General features: G+C 45.8%; 1 protein-coding gene across 8 annotated transcripts in view; it reads right to left on the reverse strand.

The window, feature by feature from the left end:
- Positions 1–572: 572 nt before the first annotated feature.
- CEP63 (centrosomal protein 63) overlaps positions 573–15,304 on the reverse strand; it is a 45,767-nt gene continuing 31,035 nt past the window's right edge. For 6 of the 8 annotated variants that reach the window (XM_074964165.1, XM_074964164.1, XM_074964163.1 and 3 more), the window contains exons 11-15: positions 10,310–10,507; positions 7,716–7,802; positions 5,233–5,438; positions 3,460–3,778; positions 574–1,169 (exon numbers count right to left, since the gene is read on the reverse strand). In XM_074964165.1, the coding sequence (XP_074820266.1) occupies positions 1,011–1,169; positions 3,460–3,778; positions 5,233–5,438; positions 7,716–7,802; positions 10,310–10,507 (969 nt within the window). In that variant the 3' untranslated portion in view covers positions 574–1,010. Of the gene's footprint in view, positions 1,170–3,459; positions 3,779–5,232; positions 5,439–7,715; positions 7,803–10,309; positions 10,508–15,304 lie in introns of all 8 variants that reach the window. The other 2 variants (XM_074964166.1, XM_074964167.1) reach the window with 2 other exon arrangements.

A 15,304-nucleotide genomic window follows, 5' to 3' on the forward strand; every position in this document is an offset into this window, starting at 1 on the left:
CTGTCAGAATTAAACGACTTCTCAGAAACTATCTGGCACACTGACCTGACTCCTAAAACCACTCTTACAATTCCCACCAGCTGCTCAGTGCTCTGTAAAACAGCTGTTGTACAAATGTAGTGGCTCTCATTCATGTGTGTTTATCCCTTACACTCTACTTCACCTTCTGTTCCCACTGCTCCTCTTTTATATCCATCACCATAGTGAGAATTCTGCCACCTTTCCTTTCTTTGTTTTCTGCTTGTGTATTTTTCTGCCTCAGTATCTGTGAAAGCAATATACGAGCAAGATGGAATCGTATGGAAATGAACAGCACAGCACGCAAGCAGCCAGGTGTAGGAGTTGTATGAAGCTCTAGGAAATATTTACCAACAGTACACTAGGAGAGGAGAGCCTCATTTGGAAAGTGTTTTCTCCCCCACTTAGGCCTGCTGTATACCTTGTTTTTTGAAAAGAGCATAACAACTCTTGGAAGCAGATGGTCAGATTAATTCCCTGGAGATGGTATACAAATGAAAACTCACTGGCTGAAAGAGATTTACTTTGTGCCTTTTTTTTTTTTTTGGGAGGGGGGGGGGAATGAGAATGGGAAAAGGGATTTTTCCTGTTTTGCTTTTATTTATCTTTTTTATAGATATAAAAATAATTTTAAATAAATAGTTTACACTGGAATTTGCTCTGGGAAGACATCACAATCTCCATGACAGTGAACACACACACACACACACACACGCACACAGTCTCTCCTGGAACAGAGACCTCTAGCCTCCTGAGCCAGTGTTTCAGATGGAGATGTACTTTCACCAGCACAATCACTCCCGCCAGGCAAAGTGTTTTGCTCCAGAGACGAGCACGATTTCCTTGGTTTCCACACTGCTAATTCAGCTTGGGGAATGAGGAGACGTCTTTCCTGCAAGCTCTGAGTTATATTAGGTTCATGGGTACCTTCCCCCTCAGTTTGATGTGGTTTAATTAAACCAGTCTTCAAATCCACAGACCTTGAAGAGCTGTTACTTCTGGTGTGTGAACTGTTTCACTGTCCTTTCGCTCTCCCTTTTCAGTTCCTCAATGTGAGCATCTAAGCGTTCCAGGATGCGCTGAGATCTCACTTCTTCCTCCTCCAAAAACCTTGCTGCTATTGAGCCAATCGGAGCTGTAGGCAGGGGGCACTAAAGGAAAACAGAGATGTTAACAGGGCTCATGGGCACAGAAATAAACTGCAGCCGGACGCTTCAACACATGCAATATTCTGGCATTTGACTGTGAGGGGAAAAACAGTGCATTTAATTCAAGTGAAACTGTACTGAACCACAAGCAGTTTCTACATGTTGAGGGAACCTAGAATCTAAGTTATGTCATTACTGACCTTTATTGAGGTAGCAGATTAAGAACCTTAAAAGGTCAGCTGGAAACAGCGACGTTCTAAAAGTAAGGCCCCGGGTGGCTAAGTTAACAAATGACTTAGAAGCAGAAGCCCCATTGGAAGACCTATAACTGGGATGTCTGCTCTTAAGTCCCTTGCCACACAGCAAGGGGCTAGATTCTGAATCAGAAAGGGACAAGGCCCTCAGGACGCCGCAAAAAGCCAGAAGTAATAGGAAATCAATAATGCAGAGATTGGGTGTGCTTCCAGCCTGTCTGTCACAGTAAAAGAGTGCCAGCCTGAAGGTCAGCAAAAACAGGATTCCAGCCATACTTTCAAAAGGTACAGCACTACATGAGCTGGGCAAAGTCAGGCACCGGGGTCTCATGCTTAGACAAGTCACTGATACAACAATACACTCCTATTTTGCTAGTTGTGGGGCACACAGGGAGAGATACTGACTCTCCAGGTAGCTTCAGCCAGGCTCCAACAGCAGTGAAAAATCCCATAACACTATCTTGGCGCATGTAACTGCTCTTCATAACAAGGAATTTGCATATCCAGGGCTGGGTGGGAGCTACTATTGCATGGAAAATGACTTCCACAGTTACCTACCCGACCACTGCACTTCTAGGGGGAATCCTGGTCCCTGGGAAGTCAGTGGTAAAATTCCTGTTGACTTCAATGGAGCAAGGATTTCATACTCAGTGCTGAACTTTCTACACAGCTTTAGGGTAACTCAAGACTATGAAAGAGGTTATATAAAACCACTGTCTAATGCAAGTCTGAATCATTACAATGGTTTTATTACGTGAGTTTAGCCACCTTTTCCCATCCATATTACTCACCCACCTGCCGCTGCCTGTCTCTCGCTACTGCGGGAATGAGTTTCTGAGCAGACTATGAAGTCCCTCCCTGCTTTCTGTTATGTAATGTTCAAGGAGGCAGTACAGGTTTGTGACGCACAATTCCCTTGTAGCTGGGAGGAATGTGCTGAGCTCCCATCACACTCCTATTCAGCCAGCCCTTGTTGATAAATTGCCATGTGTTCTTTCAAATAAAAACAGAAGCTGGTTCTGCCACTCACTTGCCTCCCCCAGACAGCTCACCCCCTGAAAGGGGGACATTTCGAAGCTAAGTTTTAAACTACAATAAAAATGAGGGGAGACTTTCAGAGAAGGGAATGTTGGGGGAGGGGAAGGGGAGGTAAAATATGAGATCAGGAAGGAGCTGTTGTCCATCAGGGAAAGCCTGCCTTCAATTTCTTGGCAAGAGAAGACAACTGGGTGAAATCCAAGAGGCTTTCTGTGTATGTGGAAATCACCAAGACAGAAAATCCTGGCCTTTCACGGATATGCAGGGGCTAGTCTCATCCAGTTTACTGCCACTTCTCCAATCACCGTTTTTTTGGGGGTTTTTTTTGGTGACACATGCTGCCTGCTGGCAACCTCCCTTTCTCTACTAATGCTGTAGGGGCGTGATCTACCAGGGGCAGCCCTTTAAGAGCCATAAAATAGTGACAAATTACAGTGTGTGGGTTGCAGAGAACCAAAAAACCCCATGTGCCCTCCAATCAGTACTAGGAAAAATATGTGAACTAATTGCCTACCTCAGAAACTTGATTTCATCCCCCCCCATCCCCTATATTTTCAGCATAGCAGCTTTTCCTCTCCTACAAAATATTAAATGTCTGAGCCAAGTTTCACCAAACAGATACTGATACAGAATATTTAATAACTGAAGCGGGTTGCTTCTGTCAGTTGGTACACAACTCCAGTATCAAGGGAGAAGTTCACTACAGGCTGAACCAACTCGGAGTTTAGAATTCGTATTTCAGCAGAAAGTCTTGCCCCAAAGTGTTCTGGGAAATAATCTTATTCCAAACCGTCATTCTAGTTATTAGAGTATTCATCATCTCTGTACTATCGTTTTCCTGGCTTTGGGTTACAATGTACCTCTACGTGCACACAGAGTATAGTGGTGTTTAAAAGGTGGTCTCTGAAACCTGCTTGTATTTGTCATATAAGAGAATAGAGAATCCTGACTATATCCCTTCTCTCTGAACAGTGACCAACAGCTCCTATATTACTACTTACCAAGGGCACAAGTTCTCTCCGTTGACTGGAGACTGACTTCCTGGATACATCGTCAGTGAAATCTTGTTTTCCATCCAGCACAGGGGACAAAGGGTCTGTTCCCGGCAGCGAGTCAGAGGACAGGGATTCCTTAGAGCTGCTCCTACTGACATGGGGGTTCGATCCGCCTGATGCATCTGACACAGCGCCCATCCCAGGCAACACATGGTGGGCTTTCAGATTCTGGATCTCCCCTTTGTAGTGCTGAATGGTCTTTTCAAGCCTGGCCTGCAGTTTCCTTTTTTCTTCCTCATGTTTGTGCTGCAGCTCCTGGGTTCTTCTGGAGAGCAGGACAGAAAGCACAAATCTAAAATCAGGACAGTTTGGCTCTGTTTTACAGATCTTATGCAAGGGCTTTTTCTTGGAAAAGTTCAGAGAGGTTAGTCTTCACTTTCTTAATAGGCTTGGCAATTCAAACTGGCTGCTATCACTTGTTTTCACAAGGCCCCAGAAGTACATCCAGTCTCCAGGGAATTCACAACACCACTTATTCTATTGTTCTAGTCATTTGAAGTATTACAGTCTGTGGCACATCCTATTACGACCACAGCTTCCTTTACCACAGCTCATTCCTCCACAAAAACCAGTACAAGTTAACTGAGGAGAATGCATGCATGCTTCGATTATGTGCTAATTTTGCTACACAAAAGCAGCTAAGCATAGCAGCAATAAAGAGCACCAGTAAGGGCATGTCTACACAGCCTTCAACGGTGAGTTAGCAGTAAAGGGAAATCATGTCTTACTAATCTATTAGAGTTCTTTGAAGGGGTCTACAAACATGTGGACAAGGGGGATCCAGTGGACATAGTGTACTTAGATTTCCAGAAAGCCTTTGACAAGGTCCCTCACCAAAGGCTCTTACGTAAATTAAGTTGTCATGGGATAAGAGGGAAGATCCTTTCATAGATTGAGAACTGGTTGAAAGACAGGGAACAAAGGGTAGGAATAAATGGTAAATTTTCAGACTGGAGAGGGGTAACTAGTGGGGTTCCCCAAGGGTCAGTCCTAGGACCAATCCTATTCAACTTATCTGGAGAAAGGGGTAAACAGTGAGGTGGCAAAGTCTGCAGATGACACTAACCTGCTCAAGATAGTTAAGACCAAGGCAGACTGTGAAGAACTTCAAATAGATCTCACAAAACTAAGTGATACTTTACAGGGTATTCAGATTCAAAACACAGAGGATCCCCCTCTGGGCAAAACCTTAAAGTTACAGAAAACAGGAATAAACCTCCCTCTTAACACAGGAAAAATTCACATAAAACAAAAGATAAACTAATCCGCCTTGCCTGGGCTGGATGGACCTTTGGTCTGACCCAGTATGGCCATTCTTATGTTCTTATGAAGGTGCAGCTTGGGCTCTGAAGTCCAGCCCCATTCCCTAGACTTCAGAGCCCGAGGTTGCACAGTCAAAGCGCTGTCTAAAAAGCTACTTTTAGACTGCTAGTGCAAGCCCCACTAATCCAACTCTGTCAACCCAGGCTGGGAGCTCCACTGTCAAATCCAAAATGCTGTGGAGACATAGCCTAAGAGGCCAGCTAGCACTGCAGAACAAAGATAACAGGGACTAAAAGCTATTGTTCCATTTAAAGCACAACAGCAAATTCCAGAATGGTCTTGTGTCAGAGTTTTGGGGTAGATATTCTGCACAAATGTGGCATCAGAAATCTATTCGTGTGCCTTCGACTTTCCTTTGTAATAGAACAAAAAACTGTCCCCATGCCATGCTCTCACCTGCATTCTGTATCCTTGATCTCAGTCACTTCGCTTTGCATTTGCTGCACGATGCTCTCATACTTGTCCCGGCAGATCTGAGTGGAGAGCTCTAACTTAGCTCTAGTCTCTGCCAAGTCCTTCTGCAGTTGCTGGTTCTCAGACTCTAATTTATCTAGTGCTGTGGTGTAGCTTTCTTGGATGTCTGTTACATGGACATCTTTTGCCTAACAAAGGGAGAGATGTTGAAGTCAATCCAAACTTGTATTTTTCAGGATTTTTACAGAGATAATCTAGATCCAGAGCACAGATAAACCACATTCTTCCTAGAACGTATTCTAGGAGTCCCATTTTAAGGAGTGAAATTTCCAGGCTTTTTACTAGCAATACCACCTCCAGAGGGTAAATCAACTGCTGCTCTCTTATTGAGTCTGCAACCAGACAGAATGAGCTAAACAAGCAGAGATGTGAATTTCCTTCATTCATCTCGCTGAGTGTGAACTTACAAGCCAAATTTGGGAGTCACTTAACTGCTAAATGACTCCTCAGGCACACCCAAACAAGTGTTTGCGCACTGGTGCGGCTAGATGTACTAGGCACCTTCCATTTATTTGAATGGGCTTTACATAGGGAACGACTTCTTTCCTGCTGCAGCAAAGTGGTAAAGTAATGACTTGGGACTGACAAACCTAGAATTCTGCCTCCAAGAACACATTATAGACAAAAGAAACTCCCTCTGTGCAACCCCTCCCCTCCACACACACACGTAACATAGCCAATGCCAGGTCTGTGGGCATGAGCAGAAATGTATCTAGTTCTGAAATACGACTTCCAATCTTTTCTCTGAGCTTCACACATTAATTACTTACATTGTTAAGTCATTCAAAAGCAGGAATGGGTTGTTTGTACACAACTATAGTGATTCAGTTTTTGACATCTAGTTCTCTCCCTGCCCCCTTTTCTAACTGGGGAAAGGAAATTTCTATTTCCCAACTGTTTTTCCTCTATAGACTTTCCCCCTCTTTCTTTTTGTCCATTCACAGACAACCCCAAAGCTGTACCTTGGAAAAAGTTCAGAGACCACCAGTTAAGTCTTCAACTTGCTGATAGGCTTGGCAATTCAAACTGGCTGCTATCACGGTCTATTCCATTCTATTCGGGTTCTTACGATGCCCTTATGTCCACAGTATCTCAGCACTATCTAGTTGTGCATTAAGCAATGAGACTAACATCTGTCACATGTGATTTGTTCTCTTTCTCATCCTCTACCCAGGTAGGAGAATTGTGTATGCAGCATACAATTGTGTTTTGGTGGGTTTGTCAGGGTTTTTTTTTTTTTTTTTTTTTTGAAGAGGTCTGTGCGACTCTGGGTTTATATTAAAGAAAGCAGGTTGGACATGTGTGCCTAGCACTTCAATGGGAAGATGGTGAGGTTTGGGATGGTCTTAGGTCCTGGGAGTCTCAGACTGGCCCCTGAGAAAACTGTTTCTCTTGCACAAACTGCAGACTTCCGACAACTTAGTACATTTTAGAGCTGGTTGAAAAACATGATCAAAAAATGAACATTTGTATTCTCCATAAATAAATAAAATGCCCCAGAAATATCTTCCCTCGGAATGTTGCTGCTACTTCATTTTAGTGTCACTGATTTTACTTTCCTGTGCATTGTACAGGTGGGGAGTAACCCAGGCTGAAAGGATGTTTTGCTCTGAGAAATCTCTGCATTAGTGACCAGTATATTCCACCCTTTATGCTAAGCCCCATCTTTCTCTCCCTCCCTATTATTCAGAACTACCACCCACAGCGACATCTAGTGGTAGCAGCAAGTCAAATAGATTTTCTGTAAATTTACATGTTTTTCAATGCCACATTCCACCAGTGCCTACTGACTAAAGAGAGCGGGGAAAGTCTACCAAATTCCCTCTCACCAGGAAGTAAAATGTATTTTCAGTGCAGTAGCTGCAAGAGCCAGAGTACTTATAGGTCTCAAACTTGTGGAGGAGGCATCAGGGATTTATAGTTAGACTCTTGAATCCGCTCAGAGCTTAAAGGCAAGCTGATAAAAACATGGCATGTACTACAATGTGATGACAGGAGACAGCAGGAGCCAGTGGCTAGGGCACTGAACCAGGGATTGGGAGTCCTGGGTTCTATCCCCAGCTCTGCCACTGGTCTGATGGGTGACCTTGAGCAAGTCACCTCCCCCTTTCTGTGCCTCAGTTTCTCCACTTGTGGATAATGTAACAGGGATAATGAAATCAACCTCCTTTCTCAAGTCCTTTGAAATCTACTGATGAAAAGCGCTGTATAAGAGCAAGCTATCATCATAATCTCTGGGTCTCACTTTCCTCAACTGTACAACGGAAGGGAATGATGCTTACCCAATTTTATCAAGCACTTGGCAGCCTAGGTGTGGAAGGCGATATAAGCACTACTACTCTTGCTACCACACAGCCCACCACCAGGACACTAGGTCGTCTAAATTGCTATTCCACATTCCATACCCCCAACACACTAGACTCCACCTTCTGCAACATCTCAGAGAGGTGACGGTTCTCCAGCCTCAGGGTTTCCAAATGAACCAGAATCACCTGAGAAGACAGGATGAACACAAATAACTAATCAAAGACCTACATGCTATCTTTTCCCACTTTTAGCTCAAATGCTAATGTAGCTTAGGAAGAAAGTTCTGAGTTGTAGTCCCCACTAAGTTTGCAATGGCACCTGTACAACTTATTTAGTATACACAGTTCAAGCCATCCTATTTTCACATTGGTTTGTAGGATTTTATTGCCCGAGTCTAATTAATGTAAGAGATCTCAAATTGAATTCACAGAATCATAGAAATGAAGGACTGGAAGGGACCTTGAAAAGTCATCAAGTCCAGCCACCTGCACTGAGGCAGGACCAAGTAAATCTTGACCAGGTGTTTGTCCAGCCTGTTCTTAAAAATCTCCAATAATGAGGATGTTATAACTTCCCTTGAAAGGCTATTCCAGAGCTTAATTACCCTAATAGTTAGAAAGTTATTCATAATGTCTAACCTAAATCTCCCTTGCTGCAGATTAAGCCTATTACTTCTCATCCTACCTTCAGAGGATATGGAGAACAATCAATCACATTCTCTTTATAAAAGCCCTTAACGTATTAAGGCTGTTAATCAGGTCCCACTCAGTCTTCTTTTCTCAAGAATAAACATGCCCAGTTTTGTTGACTTTTCCTCGATAGTCCAGATTTTCTAAACCTTTTATCACATTTGTTGCTCTCCTCTGGACTCTCTCCAATTTGTCCACATGTTTCCTAAAGTTTGGTGCCCTGAACTGGACACAGTTACTCAAGCTGAGGCCTCACCAATACAAGCAGAGCGGAACAATTACCTGCCATGTCTTACATTATGACACTCCTGTTAATACACCCCAGAATGACATTAGTCTCTTTTGCAACTGCATCACACTATTGACTCATTCAGTTTGTGATCCCCTATAATCCCCTGATCCTTTTCAGCAGTATTACCACCTAGTCAGTTATTCCACTTTATAGTAATATCATCTGGACCACAATTCCCTGGTTTGCTTATGAAAATATCATGTGGAACTGTGTCAAAAGCCTTATGAAAATCAAGAGGTATCACTTCTACTGCTTCCTCTCTATCCGTCAGGCTAATAACCCAGTCAAAGAAGGAAATTAGGTTGGTTTGGCATGATTTGTTCTTGATAAATCCATGCTGACTATTCCTTATAACCCCGTTATCCTCCAGGTGCTTGCAAACTGATTGTTTAATTATTTGTTCCAGTATCTTGCAAGGTATCAAAGTTCACTGGGTCCTCTTTGTTCCCCCTTTTAAAGATAGGTACTATGTTTCCCCTTCTCCAGTCCTCTGGGATCTCACCTGTCCTTCAGGAGTTATCAAAAGGGAATTTCTAACTGTTCTGAGATTGCTTCAGCTAGCTCCCTAAGTACCCTAGGATGAATTTAATCAGGCCCTGCCAACTTGAATACATCTACCTTATCTAAATATTCTTTAATCTGTTCTCTCCCTATTTTGGCTTGTGTTCCTTCCCCCTTGTTAACATTAATTGTGCTGAATATCTGAAGCAAAATAGTCATTAAACACCTCAACTTTCTTGATGTTGCTTCTTAGCTCTCCTTCCCCTCTAAGTAAAGGACCTAGTTTCCTTCATCTTTATCTTGCTCCTCATGTATTTATAGAGCCTCTTCTTATTGCCTATTATGTCCTTTGCAAGGTGTAACTCATTCTGTGCTTTAGCCTTTCTGATTTTGTCCCTCCTTGCTTGTGATTTTCTTTTGTACTTCTCCTAAGCAATTCATCCATGTTTCCACTTTTTGTGGGATTCTTTGTTGATTTTCAGGTCATTACAGAGCTCCTGATGGAGCCATATTGGCCTCTTAATATTCTTCCTATCTTTCCTTCGCACTAAGATAATTTGCATGGAGACCAAAATATGGATAGTTACTAAGAGGGGCTCCAGTTTGGATGGGATCATGAAGCCTTCCTCTGGTAATCCTCATTTGCTCATAATCTCCAGATCTACCTCAATGAACAGACTGACTTTCCAGAAACAGCAGCACCATTCTGCTCTTGTTTTAAGAGTCTCTAAATTGAGCTGAAAGCTGGTGCTACTTTGGTACCACATGGAACTATGAGTTGGTTCACCTTGATCAAGTAGAGATTGTCAAGAGTTCCTCTTTGCTCAAGGAAAGCTTCTCTACCCCTTTCCTTCCACACAGCTGACAGCCTAGGATAATGCCAGAGCTCTATAGGCAGCTACAATAGGATCCTCCTCACCCAAACCATACTCAGAAATTCTTTTCCACACCCCTTTTAGAAGGAAAGACAAGTAATGGCTACAGGTTTGGTTAGGAAAGCAAGAGGCTGTGGGGGACACAACAAGGTTAGACAGCTTCCCTGGGAGGCTCTCCAGTCCCTTGCTTTGATCATGCCAGTCTCTGGATCCCAAGGCTAAAAACACAAGAGGGAAGGAAAGCATTAGCTTAGCTGAAATACAGGACTCTGTGCTGCAACCCTCAGGGCCCCAAGGGCCGTGGAGACAGAGAAAGAGCCTTCAGTCATTTTTACCCTGTGCTCCACAGCTTTCCTCTCTGCTCTTTCAATCTCCATTCTCATTCGTTGCTCCATGTCAGAAGTGGACCCGCTGGACGAGGCGATAGCAATGTCACGCTGGTGCAGCACCTGCGTCAACTGGGAGATCTCCTTTTTCATCCCTTCTAGCTCACTGCTATGAGTTTGTTCAGCCTGAGATAGCTGCTCCTTCAGCTGGAGAGAGATATGCATGAACCACCCATGGATTTTTAAAGGACAAACAGCGAGAAAGCAGATGTGCTGACACATGAGTTATGTATAATTTTAGCACTGGCTGGTGCAGAGCTCTATGCAAGCTTCCTCGGAATCTTCTGTTAACATACTTCAATCCTGACTTATAACAAACTATCTATCTCATCCCTTTGGTGGTCTTCTGCTTCCCCAGTTATCTGTTGGGGTAAGAAGTGGGTTGTGAATAAGTACCCACTGCAGAGCTTAAGCCCGTCAAAAGGGCTGAACACCCACACCCCTCATTGATAGCAGCTGTGAACACTTAAACCTTCTGAAAATCAGCCCACAGATCTCAACCTATCTATAAAGTGCCATATCTGTAGTAGAGATGTAAATATCCGTTTAAAAAGTTAACCATTTAAACAATTAAAATTATGTCATGTAATCAGCCCCGGGGCTGGGGGTTAATGGTTAGGATCAGTTAACCGGTAAGACTAATGCTTACCAGTTAACCGTTCAGTATTTTACATCCCTAATCTGACCTATTTCTACAGCACCACAGAGTCTGTCTATCTAGATACCACACAGCACTCATCACTGTAGTATCTCATGGCCTCCCAAGTACTTAAAAATAGAAATAATAGGACCACCACTTTCTCTTTCCTCTTCCCCAGCCTGTGGAGCTGTTTGTGTGTGTAAGTAAATAGGCATGTCTAGGATGAGGTGTCTGTGTATGTGAAGAGCTACATAGAAGAAATGAGATTTCCAGTACGGTCTGAAAGGGGTGTGGTGACGATCCCTTATTTCTTGGTGGGAACAAAGTCTGTAGGCTAGCTCCTGCTCCTGGGAAAGTTCTGTCTGTCACACTGACAAGCCTAACCCCAGTGGCATACTGTTTCACCATCCCAGCAGGATGTTGCTGTTAAGGTCATAGTTGCAGGGGGGGGGGGGGGGAGGGAGGGAGGGATCTCTCAGGTTGCTAGGACCAATCCCATGGAGGGATAACCCAAATATGAGCGGTGTATTCCATGGGGAGCAAGTGCCAAGGGCAGAGCACTAGGGTGATGTGTTCACTGCAGACGGCTGCTGTGTTCTGTGCTAGCATATGGCTGCGTGCCTAGATATCTAGACGGATACAAACTCACTCATTACACTTACTACCCTAAAACATGTTCAGATCCAGATCTCAAGAAGTGAAATGGGAAGCACATTATACCACTGGGCCTGCTAGATATCACCTCCTCATCTCAATTCCTTCTACTTTTGTGAATCTGCTGTCATAACCAGGGTCAGAATCGCTCTAAACATACCCCCTCTCAGGAAGGAATCTACAACCCCACATATATGGACAGGATATACGACAGTTAGCCTCGCACTAATGTCAAAAAACAGCTACAGTTCTCTGGGTGTTACTTTCTGAACAGAACTATACCACATTTTCCTACCTACAGTAAAATGGAAAAAAAGGTTACCTACCTCTCGTAACTGGTGTTGCTCATGTCCTTTCCAATAGGTGCGCGCGCACCACGTGCACGATCATCAGAAGGCTTTTCCCCTAGCGGTACCCGTCGGGTCGGCTATGGAGATCCCTGGAGTGGCGCCTTCATGGCGGCGTATATAGCTCCCTGCCAACCCGCCACCTGCTCAGTTCCTTCTTGCTGGAATACTCGGACAGAGGGGAGGCACGTGGGATTTGGAATGAACATGAGCAACACATCTCAAAGAACAAACACTTATGAGAGGTAGGTAACCATTTTTTCTTCTTCGAGTGATTGCTCATGTGCATTCCAATAGGTGACCTCCAAGCAGTTTCCCTGGAGGAGAAGTTCTTCCTGAGTTCACTTGGTTGCTGGATGCAGGACTGCCCTGCCAAAGGCTGCATCGTCCCTCGCCTGTTAGGTGATGGCGTAATGCAATGTGAAGATGTGGATGGAAGACCATATTGCTGCCTTGCATGTATCCTGGATAGGGACCTGTGCCAGGAATGCTGCGGATGAAGCCTGTGCTCTTGTGGAGTGCGCCATCAGCGAAGGGGCTGGAATCTTAGCCAGGTCGTAGCACGTCCTGATACAGGACGTGATCCACGATGAAATGCACTGGGACGAGATTGGAAGCCCCTTCATTCTCTCTGCGATTGCAATAAAGAGCCGTGGTGACTTATGAAATGCCTCTGTGCCCTCAGTGTAGAATGCTAGGGCACGACTGACATCCAGGGAATGGAGCATTTGCTCTGTTACTGGCATGGGGCTTAGGGAAGAACACAGGTAAAAATGTCCTGGTTCACATGAAACTGGGAGACTATCTTTGGTAGAAACATGGGGTGAGGGCGTAACAGTATCTTGTCTTTATAAAAGACTGTATAGGGAGGCTCGGAAGTCAGCGCTCTGAGCTCGGAGACCCTTCTAGCCAAGGTTATGGCCACCTTCCAGGAAAGGTAGGACATAGGGCAGGTCACCATGGGCTCGAAAGGGGGCCTCATGAGTGCGGACAGGACCAGGTTGAGGTCCTACTGGGGAACGGGCCGTCGCACCTGGGGATAAAGTCTGTCCAAGTCTTTGAGAAACTGGCCCACCATGGGATTGCTGAAGACTGACCTACCTGCTGCTCCCAGGTGGAAGGCAGAAATGGCAGCCAGGTGTACCCTGAGAGATTATATTGCCAACCCCTGCTGCTTGAGGTATTGTAGGTAGTCCAAAACAAGGGGAATTGGCGCTTGCTGTGGAGGGCTGCCCCTCTGCAGAGACCAGATACGTGGCATGCGTGGAGGGTTTCCTACTTCCCAGCAGGTCTTCCCTCACTGGGTCCGAACACTGAAGCTCAAGCAGATTCAACCATGGAGTTTCCACACCGTGTGGTGGAGGGACTCCAGGTTCGAGTGTTGCAGGCGGCCATGGTCCTGTGTAATGAGGGTCGGGCGCACGGGAAGGGCTTGTGGTCTGTCCACTGAGAGGTTCAACAGCATGGTGAACCAGTGCTGGTGGGGTCACGCTGGCACTATGAGGATCAAGGAAGCCCCTTCCTGGCGAGTCTTGAGGAGGACTGTGTGTATGAGAGGGAAGAGCGGGAACGCGTACAGCAGGTGACTCGTCCACGAAAGGTGAAAGGCGTCCGTGATGGATCCTGGGCTGTGGTTCAGAAACTAGCAGAACCGCTGGCACTTCCTGTTGCTCCGCGTCGTGAACAGTTTATGTGGGGAAAGCCCCATCTCTGGAAAATCGTATGCATGATGTCCAGCCTGAGGGACCATTCGTGATTGTGAAACCCCCGGCTGAGGCGATCGGCCAGCTCGTTTTGTACAGGCCAACGTATGCCCCAACAGTTTCATGCAATTTCTGGCCATCATTGTGGGGAAATCGGTGAAGGTTTTCAATAATGTCCCCGAGTCCTTGAAAGTGCAGCTCGGGCAGGAATGCCCTGGCCTGCATGGAGTCCAAGAGAGCGCCTATGAATTCTATTCTCTGCATCAGGACTAGTGTAGATTTGGGCACATTCGATATGAGGCCCAGCCTGAGGAAGGTGGCCCGAGACAGAGAGACATGCTTCACAGCCTGTGCTTGCAACTTGGCCTTCATGAGCCAGTCGTCCGCCACACACTTCATGAATACCCGGGAGGGGCACCGAAAGCCCAAATGGGAGCACCTGAACTAGTAGTGCTGGCCACTGACCATAAGTAAAGAAACCGTCTGTGGGCCAGAATAATGGAAATATGAAAGTACGTATCTTTCAAGTCAAGGGTGGCATACCAGTCCCCCGGATCCAGGGAAGGAATGATGGAGGCCAGAGAGACCATGCGAAACTTTACTTTCCTTATGAATTTGTTACGGTCTCGCAGAGCCAAAATAGATTAGAGCCCACCCTTGGCCTTGGGGATGGAGAAATAGCGGGATTAGTCCCAAACTACTGAGGAACCTCCTCTATTGCCCAAGAGTGAGGGGTGATTGCACTTCTTGCAGGAGTAGTTCGTGAGAAGGGTCCCTGTAGAGGGACAAGGAAGGGGGGTGGGAGGGAATAGAATTGGACAAAATATCCCACGTCCACCGTGCTTAGAACCCAGTGATCTGATGTGATCTGAGACCAAGCACAGTAGAAGTGAGCACTAGTAAATTCACGAAGAGGGGGTAAGGATCCGAGCTCAGTACTGGTGCTCCATCCTCGGGCGCATCTTCAAAAGTTTGGCTTTGGGCCTGAGGGGCTGTTTGGAAGAACCCTGGCCTGGGCCTGAGGAGGACTGTGACGGGCATCTCCTATGATTCCTGCCCCTGTCTCCAGCACGAGTCTCGCCTCGGGGGCCCAGAATAGAAGAGGGATGGGGGCTGAGACTTAAATGGCTTTCTTTGAGATGCAGGGGTCTGGATTCCCAAAGACTTTAGAGTTGCCCACGAGCCCTTAAGACTGTGCAAGCAAGAGTCCGTATTTTGGACAAACAAGCCTGCACAGTCAAAGGACAGGTCCTGGATGGTGTTCTGGACCTCCGGTGGTATCCTGGACACCTGCTGCCACGCGCTGTGTCGCATTGTAACGGTGGAGGCCATAGTCCGAGCCGCCAAGTCTGCCACATCTAACGCAGCCTGGATGGAGGATCTTGGGACCACTCTGCCCTCTTCGAGAAGCACATCAAACTCCTTGTGCGAGAAAGCCGGGAGCAACTCCTGAAACTTTGTTAAAGTGCTCCAGGAATTGAAAGCATAGTGGCCGAGTACCACTTGCTGGTTGGCCACTCGAAGCTGGAGCCCCACAGTCAAGTAGACCTTTCAGCCGAAAAAGTCCAGCTGCTTAGCATCCCGTGACTTTGGACCGGCA

Source organism: Natator depressus, chromosome 9 (assembly GCF_965152275.1).
Source record: "Natator depressus isolate rNatDep1 chromosome 9, rNatDep2.hap1, whole genome shotgun sequence".
Classification (NCBI taxonomy): domain Eukaryota; kingdom Metazoa; phylum Chordata; order Testudines; family Cheloniidae; genus Natator; species Natator depressus.